General features: G+C 41.5%; 1 protein-coding gene across 4 annotated transcripts; it reads left to right on the top strand.

The window, feature by feature from the left end:
• The first annotated feature begins 50 nt into the window (after window positions 1-50).
• Window positions 51-19155, top strand: LOC149040446 (uncharacterized). Of its 4 annotated transcripts, none has more exons than XM_089181354.1 (4): window positions 51-1663; window positions 2309-2371; window positions 3019-3239; window positions 13968-19155. In XM_089181354.1, exon 4 carries the CDS (start codon window positions 13994-13996, stop codon window positions 18458-18460), a length of 4467 nt encoding a protein of 1488 aa, XP_089037480.1. In that variant the 5' UTR covers window positions 51-1663; window positions 2309-2371; window positions 3019-3239; window positions 13968-13993; the 3' UTR covers window positions 18461-19155. The 4 variants fall into 4 exon arrangements, with proteins under 4 accessions (XP_089037480.1, XP_089037478.1, XP_089037479.1 ...); XM_089181352.1 differs by having other exon boundaries at window positions 2935-3239; XM_089181353.1 differs by having other exon boundaries at window positions 51-1681.
• Window positions 19156-21012: the final 1857 nt, after the last annotated feature.

Here is a 21012-nt window from a genome sequence, read left to right as displayed (position 1 = left end):
TTTTTGGTTTTTTTTTTAATAGCAATAAATGATAGTAGAGACACACTATACTAAAAAATACCCAGAAAAAATTATAAAGTAAGCCACTGGGATAAAATATTACGTCCCAAGGAAAACCGAGGGAAAATGAGAAAATTACATTTAAAAAAGACAACAACAACAGCAAACTTGAGCTGCAGTATATTTTCATTTCCCATCTTGTAATTTCCTCTTATCCTCCTTTCACTATTCCCAGGCTCCAAACCATAACTATTGAGCTGACCAAGTACTTTCAGTTTTGACTTTCGCTTACGTTCTAAGCTGTTGTAATTCGCCGAATTCGTAGTTGGTCAGACGGTTGTTGAATTGCTGTGTAAAATCTTGGAAACTTTGATCAATCGCTTCAGGATCGTAATCTTTTTGCCTTTTTGCCTTCACAAATCACTAGAAATGATGATCAATATTCATTTCACAGTTTATCGATTGTTTGTGCTTGAAGCATGCCTCTGACGGAACAAATGAAAAATCACAATAGTTTTAGTTAGGGTGCATGCGAAGTGAATCCTTTAGTAAAGAGTGTAAATCGAGCTGCTACACAATCGTAAATTGGCATGTTCATATTTGAAATTCCCGACTCTTGTGCCAAAAATGCACATCAATGAAAGGGTTAAGTTTCCTGTATTTTCACGCAATGGCCTACAGCTTGTTGTGGTTATTTGCAGCGGTGACTAATTCAGCAATGAAGTGTTTTATTGTTTGTCTGATAAAGTAGTCACTTTCTACTTAAGATCGCACTGTTGATGCGCCTCACATTAATTCACTCAGTTCGCTCTGCTCAAGAGGCACTCTCCCTACAATAGTCTCTAAAATCAGTTATCTTCTGAACGAATTCTTCGTCACTTGTTTTCAAGGAAGGCGACTGAACATTGTGCATCATTCGATCTCGCAGTGGCGACCACATCAACTAAGAAATGTACGTAAAAGAAGACCTTCGTGTTGTTGATGATGGGATCATGCTTATTTTAGAACTGAAACCAGAAAATCAGTATCGTAGAATTCATTTTTTCCTCGTTTCTGTGCGGTATGGAATAGTTTCTTGAATATATAAAGTATTTTTAGCAATTTCTCGTCATGAAATGGCACAGTTTTCCATGCAACTACGCATTTGAAAATGACACACGTTGGGCGATGCATGTAATTTCCGTGACAGGCTATAAAGGAATACCTTAGGTCACGCGATGTTTCGCCAAAAACTTTAGTCACATGATGTAGATACAAACCAGTAAAGGTTTATCATCCAAACATCTAAATTAATTATTTATCCTTTTTAAAATGTTTTCATTTCCCATCCCGTATTCCACACTATCCATTTCCTCTTATCCTCCTTTTACTATTCCCAGGCTCCAAACGAATTGTAACTATTGTGCCGACCTCTTTCAGTTTCGACCTCCGCTTACGCCCTGATTCACTGATTTCGTAGCTGGTCAGCTGGTCGTTCAATTGCTGTCTGACAACTTGAAAACTTTGATCAATCGCTTCAAGACGTAATCTTTACGTACGGTGGCACTAAGGTGACTGCTGTTTCACATCAAACCCAACAGAAGGGCTAACATCTTGCACTGCAGTGATAAACAGAGAGTCCTGCTTGAGAAATTTCCGCCTTCGCTACTAGTGATTACACGAAGTGAGATCAAGTAATGTGGTAAGATTACTGATTCTTTTTTCTGTTTATGTCTGCTGATGTTATTTTCGTGCACTTGGTGGCTCACTATCAAAGATTCATTGGACAAGTGCAATACATCATTGGGAATTGTTTTTCAAATGGGCAATAACAGTATTAATTTGACTTTGCCTTTACAAATCACTAGAAATTATGATGATCAAAATTCATTTCGCAGTTCACCGATTGTTTGTGCGTGATACATGCCTTTGTTGGAACAAGTAACAAATCACTGTAGTTAAGTTAGGGTGCATGTGAACTGTATCATTTAGAGGAGAATGTAAACGAACTGCTTCGTAATCGTAAATTGGTGCGTTCGTATTTGTATCTCGACTCTTGTACCAAAAATGCCCTCCAAGGAAAGAGTTAAGTTTCATGTATTTTCACGCAATGGCCTACAGCTTGTTGTGGTTATTCACCGCGGTGGTTACTTCAGTAATGAAAAATGTTATTGTTTGTCTGATGAAGTCGTCAACTTCAAAGTAGGATCGCAGTGTTGATGCGCCTCACTTTTATTTAATCAGTTTGCTCCGCTCAAGACGCACTCTCTATACAATAGTCTCCTAAATAAGTTATCTTCGTAAGAAATTCTTCGTTGCTTGTTTTCAGGGAAGGCGACTGAACATTGTGCATCGTTCGATCTTGCAGCGGCGACCACATCAATAAAGCAGTGTAAGTAGAACAGTAAATGAAGACCATCGTGTTATTGATGATGTGATCACGCCTATTTTTGGAATTGAAACCCAAAAAATCAGTCTCTTAGAATTCATTTTTTTCCTCGTTTCTGTGCCGGATGGAATAGTTTCTGGAATATGTAAGGTATTTTTTAACGATTTCCTGTCGTGAAATAGCGCAGTTTTCCATGCAACTGCGCATTTGAAAACGACACATGTTGGGTGATGCATGCAATTTCCGTGACAGGCCTTAATGTGATATGTTAGGTCACGCGATGTTTCACCACGTCGGGCGTAAAATAATTGTAACCGTTTACGGTCGTTTTCATATAGGGTGATTCAGCACAAGCTGGAGTTGATTCGATACATCGACTAAGTCGATCCGATATACGTAAAAAGCCGTTTCGAAACAACTTCAGTCTCATGATGTAGATACAAACTTGTAAAGGTTTATCATCCAAACATCTAAATTAATTATTTATCCTTTTTAAAATGTTGTCATTTCCCATCTCGTAATTCCACCCTGTACATTTCTTCTTATCCTCCTTTCACTATTCCCAGGCTCCAAACGAACCATAACTATTGTGCTGACCAAGTACTTTCAGTTTCGACTTCCGCTTACGCCTTAATTCACCGATTTTGTAGTTGGTCAGCCGGTCGTTGAATTGCTGTGTGACAACTTGGGAACTTTGATAAATCGCTTCAAGACCGTAATCTTTACTTACGGTGACGTTGAGGTGACTGCTGTTTCACGTCAAACCCAACAGAAGGGCCAACATCTTGCACTGCACTGATAAACAGAGTCCTAGTTGAGAAAAATCCGCCTTAGCCACCGGTGATTACACGATGTGAGATCAAGTATTGCGGTAAGATTACTGATTCATTTTTCTCTTTATGTCTGTTAATGTTGTTCCTATGCACTTGGTGACTCACTACCAAAGATTTACTAGACAAGTGCAGTACCTCACTGGGAATTATTTTTCAAATGGGCAATGACAATGTTAATTTGATTTTGCCTTTACAAATCTCTTCTTTCATATATTGTCACGTATTGGCCTACAGCTTGTTGTGGTTATTCACGGCGGTGACTACTTCAGCAGTAAAATAGTTATTGTTTGTCTGATAAAGTCGTCACTTTCTACGTAGGATCGCACCGCTGATGCGCTTCACATTATCCAATCAGTTCGCTCTCGCTCTCGCAATCATAAACAAACAGACAAACAAACAGTAGTCTCTGAAATCAATTATCTTCTCAAGAAATTTTTCGTCGCTTGTTTTCAAGGAAGGCGACCGAACATTTTGCATCGTTCGATCTCGCAGTGGCGGCGACATCAAATAAGCGCTGTACGTAATAGAAGACCTTTCGTGTTCTTAATGATGTAATCAAGCTTATTTTTAGAATTGAAACCAAAAAAATCAGCATCGTAGAATTCACTTTTTTTCCTCGTTTCTGTGCGGGATGGAATAGTTTCTGGAATAAATAAGGTATTTTTCATCAATTTCTCGTCGTGAAATGGCACAATTTTCCATACAACTACGCGTTTGGAAATGACACATGTTCGGCGATGATTGCAATTTGCTTGACAGGCTGTAATGGGACAAGTTAGGTCACGCGATTTCACCACGCCGGGCGTAAAATAAAGGTAACTGTTTTCGGTCGTTTCCAAATAAGGCGATTCGATACAAGTTGAAGTTGATTTGAAACATCGATTTAGTCTATCTGTAGTACACGCCGAAAGTCGTTTCGACAGAATTTCAGTCACATGATTTCGATACAAACTAGTAAAGGTTTACAAACCAAACATGCAAATAAAGTGGCGATCTCTGTTAGAGCCGTTCAGGGGATTTCTCATCGGAAAAAAATTTTGCCTCAAATTTTGCCCATTGAACTATCTTTGGTAGCTAGTAAATAAGACCACATTGGTTTCTGAAGATACATTAAAAATTTTTTTTATATGATATTCGATACGTTTTGCTCATCTTTTTCGTCACGAAACAGAATCGTTTGCCAGATTTTAGCCGTTTAATTTTTTTGAGAATCAATCGGTGTGTTCTAAAAAGCTCAATCCTACTATCTTTCCTTTTCAAAATTGTTACAATCTGAGATTTATAAGGCTACTAATAAAGAACGGTCAGAGTTTGTTCAACAGACTAATTTGCATAATTTTGCCGTCACGCTAGCAAAATCACCAAAAGTTTGAAGTCACAACGGCAAAAGAAATTAATAACTGCAAGATGTTTTTACATTTCTATGCTTTCGAACATCTTATTAGAGGAAGTCAACCGGAGTTTTTAATGGTCCGGTCCGGACTTAAGAAATATCACCCAGGAAAGAAAGAGTACTTTCGTCCAATTTCAGAAAGCTATCTAACGGGTGTTTTTTAATAAATTATGGCGAAGCTCTGTATAAACACATATCAAAATTGAAATACTTTCCAAACCCCTTAGATGTCACACAATAGTCAGGAACACAATCGATTTCTTGCTGCATGTAGTGTGTCACGAGGAGCGAGCTTGTCAAAAAAAAAAATGAAAAAATTTCTCAAGAGGTCAAAAAAGAGCCTTTTGCAGCTTTTTTTATTGAGAGCTCTCTTCAAGCTTTTTTTAGCGTATTTCCAAAAACCAACGTGGTTCTATTTACTAACTACCAAAGATATCTTAATGGGCAAAGTATGAGGCAAAACTTTTTCCAATGCGAGATGCCTGAACCACTCTTACAGCGATCGCTACTTAAGAAGTGGGGAGAAACACGAGAGGTAGTTGTAAAGCCGCTTCCTGCTTGCTTGCAAAACAACAGAGCATAGTCAAGGCTTCTCTATTTGTTAATTAGAATGTCCAGGACTGTTACGAAATTTGCCAGAATGTTCCATGGGCCTGGTTTTATCAATGGTCCTTAAACCCAACGCTTTATTCTCTCTCCTTTACTCTCTACTTCGTTTTATTGATTTTATAACTGATTGATTTGAAATTGATTTATCAATTAATTGATTAACGCCCTTTAAGGTTACTTCCCACCTTCAAAGACCGAAAAAAAATTGTTTTTTCTTTTATTTGACTAAACGGAATTAAAACATTTTACCTGTCCAAGAAAAAAAATCCCCAAAAGCACCCGAGTTATTTAGAAAAACGTAATTTCAAATAAAAGTTAATAATCAGGAAGGGGTCATAATCTCGTACCTGGGCGAGTACCCTAAGAGAATTTCCGCGGCAACGGCTCATCTTGGGGCTCGTTTTGTTTACATCGCGCATTTGACAAAGTTCACACGTGGAAGCTCTTTGCTTATGTGTCGTAAATGATCTCGCAACAAACAATCACACTGGTTTGATGCACACTATTTTTATTCCCCTACTCACTAGTAACTCCGATCTTACAATCAATCAACCCAAATCATCTGATGCGGCTCTTCTCGGTTGGAATTCTCTGACGTCATCTCTTAGCGTCTCTCCTCTCGTTCGTTCAGGTCTGTTGCAGGTTAATTCAAGAGGATAAAGCAGCTGCAGTGGTCTCTCTGTGTGTGTCTTCCCAGCTTTTAGCTGCGCCCCTCTTATCACTCCATCCTGACCTTGAATCAGGCGTTCCACCACACCAATCTTCCATTTGCTTCCGTTACGCTCCTTTCCCTTGATAGGCATTACGTCTTATTCTTTCAAGGAAGCTTCTTTCGTTTAATGGTTGAGATTGTGACGCTCTCTTAGGGCCTTTGGGTACTCAATTGTCCATCTTTTCCATAGGACGTCCTTCCATTTCCGTAGGTACTTGGCGCGTTTTCTGAGCTCATAATCTTCAACGTTGGTTGGTTCTTCTTAAGGAATTTGGGGTTAGGGGTCAAAACTAGCATTTAAATATCGTCTTCTACATAACCAAGAAGTTTGTTGTTAAGGGTTGTCTCCACATCCAAGATGACTTCTTCCGATTCATGCCAGCGCAGGTGACCGTTTTCGATTGCTTCGTACATACTCTGCTTCATGATGCCAATCAGTCTTTCGAACTAACTGTCCCACTACGGAGCTCTATTGAGATTACACTGCCACCGGATGTTTTGCTTGGCTAGCCAGTCGTTCATTTTCTCATCTTGTTGAACTTTCTTTAGCTATTTGGATGTTGAAACGTAGGTTCTCCCATTATCGGAGAAGATTTTCTCTGGCCGTCCTCGTTTCGCCACGAAAAGTTTCAGACTGCCCAACAAGTGTTCCGTTGTTTGATCTGGTAGTAGATCCAAATAGACGGCACGGGTTGAGCCGCACGCATATAGTAGAATGTATGCCTTCATATCGCTTTTATTCTTGCTGAAGTACTTGATAGGCCCAGCAAAGTCGACTCCGATTGACTTGATGGGTACTGATCCTTCTGTTCTTTCCTTGGGTAGGTTTCCAGTCAGTGGGTTTGCTAAGGCGGTTACTTGAAAGCGTATACACTCAACGCACTAATTTATCACTCTCTTTGTTCGTCTTCTGAAGCGAGGTATCCAATATTTCTCTCGTATCTTCGCCATTGTCAAACTGACTCCCTCATGAAGGGTCTGAAGGTGGGCGTGCAATACCAGCCTTTTGCTGAACAAAGCATCATCTGGAAGGTAAATGGGGTAGTCTCCCTGGATACGCCCTCTGCATTCGTACAGTCCATCTGCATTCTTCTGGAGATTGAGACGTTGCTGATCTTCTGAAAACCGCTCGTACCCTGACATCTGACCTGTGTCCCTTTTTCCCAGAACTTCATCTGCCTACTAGTGTTTGGCTCTGCAGTTTCGAATAAAGCGCGAAACCCACCACTGGTCCCGGATGGTTGTCCATAGGTCCCATTTCTGCATCAGCTCATCATGTCCGTCATTTGTTTCAATGGTGACTGCTAGTACTTCCCTGATAAGTGTGGCCTCAGCTTGCGTCTCTCTGGTCGGACTTGTCACAATATCTGGAGGCCACTGTTGTTGATCTGCTAACCATAGAGGTCCACGCCAGCACACGTCTGTTGTCTCAAATAACTGACCACCTCGGCTTCCGAGATCGGCAGGGTTGTCCGTCGTCCCGACGTGTCGCCAACGGATGTAATTCTTGTCCTAGATCTTCGAAACTCGATTTCCCACAAATTGTTTGTAATTTCCACCCCCTTTGATCCAATGTAGGGCTACACTGCTGTTGAGCCGACCATACACGCTCCTAATTGGGAATCCTTGTAGGGCTTCCTTCACGTTGTCCACAAGGTTGGTTGTCATGTGCCCAGCGACTAACTCGAGCCTTGGTGTGGTTAAACCTTTCTTCGCCAGTCTGGACTTTGAGGCTACCAGACCTTGGGTGATGCCTGACGATTTGTGTGTGACTGCATACACGGCTGCTGAATTGTCTTTGCTACCAGCATCTCCGAAAGCGTGAGGGTCGGTACTTAAGATTTCTTCTCGGTACTCGACTAATCCTAAAAGGTCGTAAGCCTTAGATATCTTCCTGAGGATTTCTCTCTTGGTTACTTTGACGATTGGGGCGGGAAAGGCGACTTCTATTGTGTCCAATGTTTTGTTCCACGGTACGCGCCTGGCAGTTTGGTCTCCCCCGTCTTTATACCCATATGATACTTGGCGAAGCTTTGCCTTGTTGTCCTGCTGTTTCCTCCACGGGCGTGGCAAAGCTGTGACTTGCCTCCTGTTGAGTGGTTGAATGTTCTTCTGCCGCTTTCTCTGAGGATGGTGGCTCGTCCATGGATGACACATTTGAATGCCATTAATGCAGCTGCAGTTGTTTCACCAGTTATATGAAGAGCTCCTCAAACTTAACATCTGTGCGGTGGATAAACCAGGTCAACATAGTTTTGTGTTCGACAAAATAAGTGTTAACATCAGGGGACTTGAAGCTCTGGGAGTCAAGTTCGAGCAGTACGGTAGTTTGCTCATTCCAATTATTATGGCCAAACTCGAGTGGCAAGAAATACGTCTGAAGACGTTGGGGAGATCGACTCCTTGCTCGATCCTATACGAAAGCCACGACCGAGCAAGTTAAGTGTCCACCGACCTCAAAACCCCCGCTACCGACAGCTGGAATGTTTTTTGGTGCTACTTCAAACACATAGTCAACTATTCCAAAATGTGCCTACTGCACTGAAAGACATTCCTCAGCGTCTTGCCACAAGGTAACAGATATCAGTGCCAGGAGAGACAATCTTAGACGCGAGAAAAGGTGTTTTATGTGTTAGAAGAAGGGACATTTAGTCGATCATTGCCACAAGAGTTGTAGAAATTGCAAGCGAAGACATCATCAATCGATCTGTCAAGCACAATCACCCGGTGAAACACTGAATTGTCATCTGCCACCTCCCGAGGAAAAATTGCCCCAAGGCGAACCGGAGACTCAAGTCCCAAATAGCGAAAAGAGAGTCAGTACAACTGATACAGAAACCCCAACAACTCAACGAACAACTTCGACGTCGAGTAGCAAGGAGAGTGTTTTGTGAATGAATGAATGAATCAATGAAGATCAGAACAAATCGATGACGGTGCGTATTCTGTTCGACGGCGGCAGTCAGAGATCTTACATGACCGGCAATGTAAGTATGAAGTTAGGTCTGAAGTCAGCGAACACCGAAACCTTGCATCTAAATACGTTCGGAAAATTTACTCATCGAAAACAAAGGTGTGAAGTCGTCAGTTTGCCGATTTGGACCAATGACGATGAATATGTTAGAGCGCTCAAGTTCCCGATGATTTGCTCACCGCTGACTGGAAGAGTGCACCTACAAGATCATCTGCATTTACAAGAATTAGAGCTAGCTGACAGTGCTCAGAGTCTAAATTCAATCGACATCTTGAGTAGTTCAGATCATTACTGGGACTTTGTTACAGGCGAATCTATTCGAGGAGATTTTGGTCCCACCGCCGTTAAAAGTAAGCTGGGATGGCTTCTTTCTGGTCCCACCAATAATTCACAAAACGAAACAAATGTCGTTTCTGATTTGGTCATAACGGGCGAGTCTTTTTCGCACGGTGCAAAGGAAAGCGACGAGATGGCGGGCATGCTGGAAAGACTCTGGGACGTTGAAGGCCTAGGAATAGTGGAAACCAACTACGAAAGCGAATAAGTCAAACGAAAGGGAGACATTACGTTCAATTATGAAGTCGAACTGCCTTGAAGGGGTGACTGCTTACCCCAATCTAACAATTATGAAATGTGTGTAACGGTCATTGCATTCAAAATCGAAGAGGGAGCCGAATTTGCTGAAGGAAGAAAAAGAAAGAAAGGGATCGTCGAAAACTGTGCCGGAGACCGAAGATCAAACGCTCGATAAAAGCAAACTTAACACAAACGAATTCAATACTCGCCACATCACACAGTTGTGCGAAGAGATCACGAGACGACAAAGGTCGGAATTGTTTTTAGTCAGGTTGTCAACACAGAGGCTCCGTTTAACTTCTTCGACTTCGTTTGGGAAGTTCTACTGAAGGTTTCGCAAGTGCTGATCTATAACTCCTCCAAGATTGAATGGTGACGTGGACAGCCCGAATAGTGCTCGTGGTCTCTAGGTCCTTCAACCAATGGAATCGTATCGTGTCTCGGTCTCCCTCTCTGGTCCTTACTTGCAAGACGCTTGTTTTAGATCACCTGCTTGAACCACGGGATAGAATCTGTTCCGAGCGAGTACACTCTAAAGCTTATTCTGCGGGGGTGGAACCTGTCTCTGAACACTTATTAAGGGAGGGTGCTGATTTACTGCTTCGGGCAGGTCCATCGTAGACGATTTGGGTCTTAGTGCTCTCTGCTGCCTCCCGCACTACGGCTTTGTGTGGAAGGTAAAACTCTTTTTCTTCTGGTTCCTTGAGCACTCGTTCCAATATTGCTTGCGTCAACTGGTCCTGGGTGATGTTATCACACTTTGGCAACATGCCTGGCTGCTTCTCCAATTTTCTCATCAGGTTTTCCAAGCGCTTCAAACTCCCATGCTTGTTGTGAGGCAAGGGTGGATAGTTTCCCTTCCAGAGTAGACTGGATACGTACCATCCTTCGGGGCTTCTTCACTCACTTCTCTTTAAACTCCTCGTACACTAGGTTTTGGTTGCCATCGGAACAATCCTCTAATCCAAGCACATGCATCGAGTCTGCAAAGCTTTTCATAATCAACTTTGGATGTCTGGTTCAGAAACAACTGGGTTAGGAGTGGTTCGCTTCCAGAAGACATGGGGATCCATCCAAAGTGCGTTAGTTCAACTACCGGTTCTGCAGGTTTCCCCATTTTGGGTGTGGTCTCCGTTTTAATTCTTGCGTATTCGCTCGTTCCGAGGATTAAGTGGGCGGGGAGCTCTTTCTTCAAATCAACGTCATTTATTTCCACTTCTCTCGTGGTCGTACTCCGCCAAGATGTCTTTTTACCAAGGATTGGTTAGAGTTAGCGGCACACCACGCTTCACCTTTGTTATCTCTGTGCGCAGGCGAAAATTTCCCGAGAGGTTTTCAATCACCCCATCATGGATTTCGATTTCTTGAACTGTTGTTTACATGAGCATTTCGATATTTCTGAACTCTTTCCGCACTAGCTGTTTACCTATTCAATCAAGTAAGGCTGCTGAGGCGTATGAGCTTCCGGCCCCGGTGTCCGGTAGCGCACGGCACCGAATACCACAAACTTCAACGACAACCAGCGGGTATGTTACACTGCTTTTCCCAGTAGCGTCTAACAGGTGCTCAGGTTTTTTGTATCCAGAGATGTTCTCGCAGATTGATGAGTGGTGTCTCCTTCGGCAGTGTGAACATTTCGTAACGCAGCGGCACTCCTCCGCTCTGTGATTTGGACCGGTGCAGTTAAAAAACGTAATTGCTTTTGAATAAGAAGCTTTCTTCGCTCGGAGACCGACGTGACGTTATCACAGTTTGTCGATGAGTGGTTTGGCTGGTCGCAATAGACGCGTGGTCTTCTTTTTACTTCACGTTGATTTGCTTGAAAACTTTTAGATTGAGGCGGTTTGGTAGCTGGCTTGTATGGTGGAACAGATGAGATTGAGATTGTATGGTGGAACAGATGAGTGAGATTGGGTTGATTGATTGTGAGTTTGTTCCGTCACGAACCAATCAACTAATTCAATGTAACGCTCCGGTCACCACAAACCCAACAGAAGAACCACTATCTTGCACTGCAGTGATAAACAGCGAGTCCTACTTGAGAAATTTCCGCCTTCGCTACAGGCGATTACACGATGTTAGATAAAATATTGTGATAGGATTACTGATTCTTTTTTTGTATACGTCTGCTAATGTTGTTTCGGTGCACCTGGTGGCTCACTACCAAAGATTCACTAGACGAGTGCAATAACTCATTGTAGGCACTATCCATACAATAGTCTCTTAAATCAGTGATCTTTAGAAATTTTTCGTCGCCTGTTTTCAGAGAAGGCGACTAAACATCGTACATCGTTCGATATCACAGTGGCGACCACATCGACCAGGCACTGTACGTAAAAGACTGACCTTCGAGTTCTTGATGATGTGATTACGCTTATTTTTAGAATTGAAACCAGAAAATCAGTATCTTAGAATTCATTTTTTTCTTCGTTTTTGTGCGGGTTGGAATAGTTTCAGGAATATATAAGGTACTTTTCCACAATGTCTTGTCGTGAAAGGGCACAATTTCCCATACAACTACTCATTTGGAAACAACACATGTTCGGCGATGCGTGCACTTTGCAATTGCGTGACAGGCTTTAAGGGAGTACGTTAGGTCATGCGATGTTTCACCACGCCGGGCGTAGAATAAATTTAACCGTTTACGATCGTTTCCTTATGAGGTGGTTCGAAACAAGCTGAAGTTGATTCGATACATCGATTAAGTCGATCCGATACACGTCGAAAGTCGTTTCGACACAACTTCAGTCACATGATTTGGATACAAACTGGTAAAGGTTTATCATCCAAACATCCAAATTGATTATTTATCTTCTTTAAAATGGTGTATATCGCGCCCGAAGCTCGATTGCTGCGGCTGACTTGGTGACGCATGCGCTTTTATATTCCTTTTTAGAGATTGTGCAACAATTGTCAGAAGGGAGGGAGCTAAAATCGAGAAGGGGGCAGTATGTAAAACTCATTCAGGGAGCGAGGATAACACGTCGTTCTTTGTATAGAGAGCAAAGGGGATGGTATTTAATTTTCCTGTCACCAAGCTGACATGAAATATAAGTACATATATAACGATCATATCAATAAAACATGATCTATGTGCCATCATATAACATCATATACACCCTAACATCAGTTTGTATATTCTCCATACTGTCTTCTATACATTTCCTAAGGTGCTGACAAGGAGAATTTGTTTAACAATCAAGTGCTTCTCTAACTGGTGATCATTTTCCTTATTCTCATGACTTTAATGTGAAATTCAGGGATGATATTGTAAGGAGAAATTAGGTGCTGGTCACTCTAAGGGATTAAAAGGTTAAGCGATAACCATTAGTTGGGGGGTTTTTTCAGATGTATTCACATTAAATGTAAAATGAAAAAAATTCATCCTATTGCCTTATTTCTATGACTACCTTCCTCGCTTGATTGCTTGACAGAAATTTTGCATGAAACTGGGTATTAAGAAAAATTAATTTGTACACTAAAATGTACCTAAAAGATGCAAACTGATGAATTGTGGGCTGTAGATACTTTTATTTTTTTCACAATCTTCGCAATCGTTGACTTTTTGGGGTTTTTGGGATTATTCAAAAATTATCCAGGATGTTTTATGATAAAGTTCGTATATAATGCGCGCTGTCATTGGTTGAAAAAGCGTGCTCGATCCAGGTATAAAGAATAGAGCTGAGCTAAAGCTGTAACGCCAAAATATTCGGCCTTCTCTCTAGCTTTTTTTCGTTAATTGATAGTGAAATTTCGGAACAAGCGAGCCGCCATGTAGCAACAAGAGAACCAAACAAAGCCTTGCAAACATGCCAAGCGCCGTAATTTACGTTATTATAACGTGAGTGGAGACAAAACACCTCAGATCTATCAGAGTACAAAGCACAGAGCTGAGCTAAAGCTGTCACGTTATCTGCCAAATTCTCGGTTTGCAGCTAACGTCATACATTTATGCAGGTTAAACGTTCGCCATGTTGGTGCGCATCTCAGGTGCGTGTACTAGGTCCAACCATTTAGCAACAGGCCAGGCGCCGTTATTTACGTTATAACGTGAGCAGAGACAAAACACCTCACTTCTTTCGCGCTCTAGCCGCTTCCTGCGTGCTTTACAACAGAACAGAACACAGTCAAGGCTTCTCTATTTGTAATATAGAATGTTCAGGAATGTTACGGAATTTGCCAGAATGTTCCATGGACCTGGTTTTATCAATGGTCCTTAAACCCAACGCTTTATTTTCTCTCCTTTACTCTCTACTTCGTTTAACTGATTTTATAACTGATTGGTTCGAAATTAATTTATCAATTAATTAACTAATTATTTGATTAACACCCTTTTAATAGACTGCATGATATCTTTCAGCACGGAGCTCCTTTGACGCTTGCACAGGTCTTAAAAATACTGTTACCAGTTTTTTGCTGTCGCTTAAAATGGTTTCATTACTAAAGTTTTAGATTTGGTAATTATTTTGGACTGTTAGCTGATATTAGTATTTTTAACAAAGGTTTACAAGACACGCCCACAAAAGACATGACCGCTGCAAAAGAATATACTGATGAGCAACTAAACTATTTCAAGATTTGTCACGTCGCAACTCATATCCTGACCGAAGGTTTGCGAATAATTTTCAAACAAGAATGGGACAGTCGTTACAGGACGACTTTTGGAGAATGGAAAGATGATCCTAGTAACGGGAAAGACTTTTATAGTAACGAGTCCCCGAGAAACCAAAGGAGGAACAAGCATATGTTGTCGACCATGATAAGAGGAAATAGAGCGGAATGGGATTGTACCATGTTGTTTTACGCCATTCTCTACGCAGATTGCATCAACAATCTAAAGGCGGTGGTGAGAAAGCATGTGAACGGTCTCAGAAAATTTCGCAATGAATTTGCTCATATGCCACAAGGTCAACTTTCGGAGTTAGAATTTAAAAATGCTATTGCCAAAGTTTGTTATGCATTCCAAGCACTAGGTCTTTCCACTGTAGAAATTCAAGAGATCAAAAACCAAAAGACGTTTCTGACAGAGGAGGTAAGAGATCTCTTAGACAAAGTGAAAGCTTTAAAGAAAGACTTGGACATCAAAGAGAAAGATAACAAGGACCTTGAAGATCAGCTGAAGAAGACAAAGAGTCAACGCCAGGATCTGGAAGATCAGCTGAAGGAAACAAGAAAAAAACAATTTTTTCTTGAAGATCAGCTCAAGGAAACTGAAAAACAACTACAGGTTCTTAAAAATGAGATTAACGAAACAGAAGAAAAACGAGTGGGTCTTGGGGACCTCTTAGAGAAAAAAGAAAATGAACTACAGGAAACAGAAGAACGACAAAGGAACCTTCAAGATAACTTAAAGGAAACAGAAGAGAGACGAAAGAGCCTCGAAGATCAGTTACAAGAGAAAGGAAAACAGCTTAAGGTTCTTTCAGAACAACTACTGAACGACACCTCCCCGTTTTGCATTCTTCCTCCTAAACCTTCACACGACATAGCAAGTCGCGATATCGAGGTTGCTAACATCACAGACCAGTTGCAGGAGCTTAAGCAAGCTGATGCGAGCAACTTAAGTATCTTGTATATATCCGGGAATCCTGGCAGCGGTAAATCCCAACTGGCAGGTCTTGTAGCCAAGAGATTTTACGAGAAAGCCCAAGAAGATTCCTGCTCTGAAGTGTTTGTAATGACACTGAATGCCGAGACGCTAGGCTCACTTTTGGATTCTTACATCACGTTCGCTCGACAAATAAAGTGCCCCGAAGATGCGATTACACAAATCCATATCTCCAAAGATTTGAAGACAAAGGACAAGATTAGCAGCCTGATATCCTTAATCAGCTCAAAGATCGGTCAGTACGAGTCCTGGCTTCTGTTGGCTGACAACGTGAAAAGCTTATCTGAAATGCATGTTCATTTACCCCAGCAAGGACATGGACAATGGGGAAAGGGGTATCTGTTGATCACAACCCAAGACAGTACATGTATACCGTTAACAAGCACTTCCATTCGACATATCTCAGTAAGCGAGGGTATGCAGTCCCAAGAGGCGTGTTCTTTGTTAGCCCTTATTTCTGGTATCAGTGATAGTGAGATAGGAGAACTAGTAGCTAGAGAACTCGACTACCAACCTCTTGCTTTAGCAAGCGCAGCCACCTATGTGAAGCAACTCCGACAGAGCAAACCTTTCTCAGAGTTTGGATGGAATAACTTTCTGAGGAAAGTAGAGAAAGGGCAACGTGATGCGACAGAGAAACTACTTACAGAGACCAACCCATGTTACAAGAAATCGATGACAAGAGCAACAATACTGGCCATTACAGAAGTGATGCAATCAGACAGAATCATAGATCATGCATTAAGTTTTCTCTCCCTCCTTTCGTCACAGCCCTTAAATGGGGATATCGTAGTGAATTATATCGTAAGCGTCGATGAAGGAATAAAAGATGAAGAGATGATTACAATGAAACTCCAAAGATGTTCGTTAATTTTAACACATGAAGATGAGTTTGGTTTCCACATACGGGTACATCAGGTTGTGCGCGATGTCGTAAAGTCTTTGATTAAGGACTATCTGGAAAGCCGTCACATGAAAACTTTCAAAAGCGCTGTTGCGGCGTTTAACCAGTTTATAGATGACAACCTACCGAAGGAATCGTCAGATTCAATTTTGCAAAGCCACGCCCTTGCCCTACATTTAAAAAATTTCATTCTTAGTTTTGAAAACGTACTTTCGAAAGTTGCCCTTCCTCAAGTCTTCCAGCCAGAAATGGAAAAATTCGGCAAGATATGTGAGAACCATTGTCATTTTCAGGCCACAAAGAAATTCTATAAATTTTCATTGCAATTTTTCCTCCAAAAGTTTGGACCTAAGCACACCAGAGTTGCAACTAGTTACAATAACTTGGGTCTGGTGCACGACAAACTGGGCGACTTTGAGAAGGCCAAGGAGTATCACGAACTTGCTCTGAGTATTACACAGAAAAAGCTAGGAGCTGAGAATGTAGACGTGGCAACTGGTTACAATAACTTGGGTCTGGTGCACTCTACACTGGGCGACTTTGAGAAGGCCAAGGAGTATCACGAACTTGCTCTGAGTATTAAACAGAAAAAGCTCGGACCTGAGAATGTACAAGTGGCAACTAGTTACAATAACTTAGGTGTGTTCCACCGCAAACTGGGCGACTTTGAGAAGGCCAAGGAGTATCACGAACTTGCTCTGAGTATTACACAGAAAAAGCTAGGAGCTGAGAATGTAGACGTGGCAACTAGTTACAATAACTTGGGTCTGGTGCACTCTACACTGGGCGACTTTGAGAAGGCCAAGGAGTATCACGAACTTGCTCTGAGTATTAAACAGAAAAAGCTCGGACCTGAGAATGTACAAGTGGCAACTAGTTACAATAACTTAGGTGTGTTCCACCACAAACTGGGCGACTTTGAGAAGGCCAAGGAGTATCACGAACTTGCTCTGAGTATTACACAGAAAAAGCTAGGAGCTGAGAATGTACAAGTGGCAACTAGTTACAATAACTTGGGTTCTGTTCACGCACAACTAAGCGACTTTGAGAAGGCCAAGGAGTATCACGAACTTGCTCTGAGTATTTACCAGAAAAAGCTAGGAGCTGAGAATGTAAACGTGGCAACTAGTTACAATAACTTGGGTTCTGTTCACGAAGAACTAGGCGACTTTGAGAAGGCCAAGGAGTATCACGAACTTGCTCTGAGTATTAGACAGAAAACGCTAGGACCTGAGAATGTAGACGTGGCAAATAGTTACAATAACTTGGCTGTGGTACACCGCAAACTGGGCGACTTTGAGAAGGCCAAGGAGTATCACGAACTTGCTCTGAGTATTACACAGAAAAAGCTAGGACCTGAGAATGTATACGTAGCAACTAGTTACAATAACTTGGGTTCTGTTCACGCACAACTAAGCGACTTTGAGAAGGCCAAGGAGTATCACGAACTTGCTCTGAGTATTTACCAGAAAAAGCTAGGACCTGAGAATGTATCAGTGGCAAATAGTTACAATTACTTGGGTTCTGTTCACGACCAACTAAGCGACTTTGAGAAGGCGAAGGAGTATTACGAACTTGCTCTGAGTATTAGACAGAAAACGCTAGGACCTGAGAATGTAGACGTGGCAAATAGTTACAATAACTTGGCTGTGGTACACCGCAAACTGGGCGACTTTGAGAAGGCCAAGGAGTATCACGAACTTGCTCTGAGTATTACACAGAAAAAGCTAGGACCTGAGAATGTATACGTAGTAACTTGTTACAATAACTTGGGTCTGGTGCACAACAAACTGGGCGACTTTGAGAAGGCCAAGGAGTATCACGAACTTGCTCTGAGTATTTGCCAGAAAACGCTAGGACCTGAGAATGTAAAAGTGGCAAATAGTTACAATAACTTGGGTTCTGTTCACAAAGAACTAGGCGACTTTGAAAAGAGCAAGGAGTATCACGAACTTGCTCTGAGTATTTTCCAGAAAAAGCTAGGACCTGAGAATGTATCAGTGGCAACTAGTTACAATAACTTGGGTCTGGTGCACTCCAAACTGGGCGACTTTGAGAAGGCCAAGAAGTATCACGAACTTGCTCTGAGTATTGAAAAGAAAAAGCTAGGACCTGAGAATGTACAAGTGGCAACTAGTTACAATAACTTGGGTCTGGTGCACAACAAACTGGGCGACTTTGAGAAGGCCAAGGAGTATCACGAACTTGCTCTGAGTATTTACCAGAAAAAGCCACGACCTGTGCGTGTTTATGATGCGTCTGTACCAGTTACCAAAAGTCTCGTGAGGTCTGTTCATTCGGCCCAAGACATTTTACAGCAAACCGAGGGGTGTCATGTTCCTGCCACTAACTACTGTTCCCGGAAACGTGCAGGTGGAGATAGTCTTGCTCCAGTTATAAACGATGGGGTCGATGCCTTGAGTCAAAGCTCGTTTGAAAGTAGTGTTAAATCCTCTAAAAAGCGAAAGACAAAAAAGGAATGAGAAATAGGAGGACAGAAATCGTAAGAATTAGTTACAAGTCATTTTCTTGAATTGCTGAGATTCCCAGACGAGACAATGAAAGGAATTGTTTCGTAACATAACCCGAAGATTTACATACAACTCACGAGATTAAATTAGTATTGTTCGTAACAGTCCGTGTTCAGCATGTTTCTTGACATCAAAACCTTTCCGAATAGGTGGAATGGACTTGTTCGTGTTTTGACTTGTTTCGATTGGCTTTCCTCTTCTTTTTATAAGTTTAAATCAGGATATTTTTTATCTTTTGTCAAACATGAGGCAATTCTTATCTGGCAATTTTTTTTTTAATCTTAGACAGCTTTGCTGTGAAGAAAAGTGTTAAAGTCAACAGTAGTTCAGCTTTTCAATTAACGAGCACAAACTGCACTTATTATGTTTGGAAACTGTTCCTTTGACGATGCTATCGTAGCCTTAGCTCATTTAGTAGCCAAACATCCTACGTTTTCAATTTTATCGAGCCGTGTTTGTACTCATAATTATAGGCGTGCAGCTGAAAAGATATCCTTGCGATAATCTCAATAAGTTCTTATCAATCGAAAAAGTTATCTTCCTGTTACTTTACTTGGACATTATATTCTCGAAATAATTTCGTAAAAAAGACCGTGGTTAGTCATCGTGGTGAATAACAATAACAGCTATGTTTTTCGTTTGTCTCACGATGTAGTCACGTGTGATGTAGATCGCGACGTTTCGACTGCATACTGCTATTCTTCTTCAGGCTATGAGGTCGACTGGTCATGCGCGATGTTATAAAGCATGATGCTCTGCTGTGACTGGTTGTTTTTCAATAGCTCTGATTGGTGCATTTCGATCCTTGCTGTTTCACCCAGTGGTTTGCTCCCTCGGCGGTCCGCTGTCGCGCGGCTCTCCTGTTGTGTTTTTTTATCGTGGGCATCCACGCTTCTGGAATTTCTATTCCACTATCCCTGTTGATGTTGTCAGGGTGAAGTCTTATATGAATTGCCTCTTTGACCCTGCGCGTGTAGTAATATGGGTCACGATCAATAAACTTTACTTCGTTCCAGAGTGGCTTGTGTCTGGTGTTGTGGGCATGCTCTGAAACGGCGGAGGTCTCGGTACGGGCGAGTCGGATGTCTCGATCATGCTCCTTAATTCCAGTCTCTCCGATGTACACCTTGCCGCGTTCACAGGGAATCCTCAGTGTTATTACTCGTATGATTACAGACCGATTACCATTACTTATTACGATAAATTCCCAATAAATTAATGTTGGAACCGAGTGCTGACTATTTTAAAAATCCTTGTCTGAGGTTGATCTCCGTGTGCCAGGAAATGATATCAAGTTTCCGTTCCCGCCGAGCTATTTCCCCCGATTTGAGAGCGTTCCTGTAAGGAAACCTAAAAATATATTGCAGCTGGAAAACCTAATGAACTTATCGTTAACCTAGAAAGTCGTGGAAGTTTTCCTGCGGATTTTCCCAAAATAATCAGCAACGAAGAAATGCCCTAATCCAATGATCGCGTACCATCCGTGAAAGCAACTTTTTGGTAAAAGGGTATGGAAAACATTAACAAGGTCTTGTAAAAAGTCCTGCAAAGTGATGGAATTTTACTGATCGGAAAGAATACGAATCCTTTTGTTTCTTGGTTCCTCAGTCAGTTCGGAAGAATTTTGACCCAACATTCGTAGTGACTCTGCAGGGTTCAAGTTTAAACACTTGATTCCCGAAAGGCCAGATTCAAGAAAGTTCTTGGAAATCAGGCTGAATTTTTACGAGTTTAAGTCAATGGAACTCCGTGTATTTGAACTGTTTAGGGAAGCGTAAAACAGCGCGGGATACAGGGGAGTTCTAGTGAGCTGTCTAATGCTCAGAGGAATTGTGCAAATTGGGTGTTACGCTACCTTCGCGGACCTTTCGAGGCAGTTTTGTAAATATGGTTAAAAGGTAACTTTCACTATCATAAATAGGGTAGATTTGGATCCATTTTGTTTGTTTCTGTTTAAGAAATAAGAAAGGATCCCGGTTTGAAACAAAACCCCGCATATGTCCCTTTTTTTAAGAGAGGATGTCAGCATCCATCGAACAAATGTGAAATATTGTGGCAAGTCGCCCAAAATTCGTTTTCTCCCCTACTACTAAAACAAAGGATTATGCTGACAGAAATATCGGAGGTCAAGTAAATTCGTTACATGAGGTCACACAATTCGGGTAATATTCACGGTGAAAATTTGCATATTTGAGCGGTCGAACGAAAAAGATCATTTCTCTAAAACTAAAATATATTTTCACCAAAAAACTACACCACAATTATTAGGACATATTGGGCTACAGAATATGAAAGTAGGAGAGAAAACGAATTTTGGGGACTTGCCGCTGTTTGTCTGATGCATGACGACATTAGCTCTGAAATCGCTTATTCCCATTGGAGGATATCTCAATGAGGATTCAGAAATAACCATTGAAGAGTTAGGTGGACGAAGGTGATGCACTAAAATATATCCCTAACTGATATCATTGAATGTTTCAGCTTAAATTAATCAGATTTAAATT

This window comes from Pocillopora damicornis, chromosome 9 (assembly GCF_964200805.1).
Source record: "Pocillopora damicornis chromosome 9, jaPocDami1.2, whole genome shotgun sequence".
Taxonomy (NCBI): Eukaryota; Metazoa; Cnidaria; class Anthozoa; order Scleractinia; family Pocilloporidae; genus Pocillopora; species Pocillopora damicornis.
Note: the sequence above shows the minus strand (reverse complement) of the source record. Positions and strands in the feature narration are given on the sequence as shown.

Bases quoted from the DNA above. Each gene is read 5' to 3' on its own strand.
- LOC149040446 (XM_089181354.1), top strand. From the start codon at position 13,994: ATGACCGCTGCAAAAGAATATACTGATGAGCAACTAAACTATTTCAAG.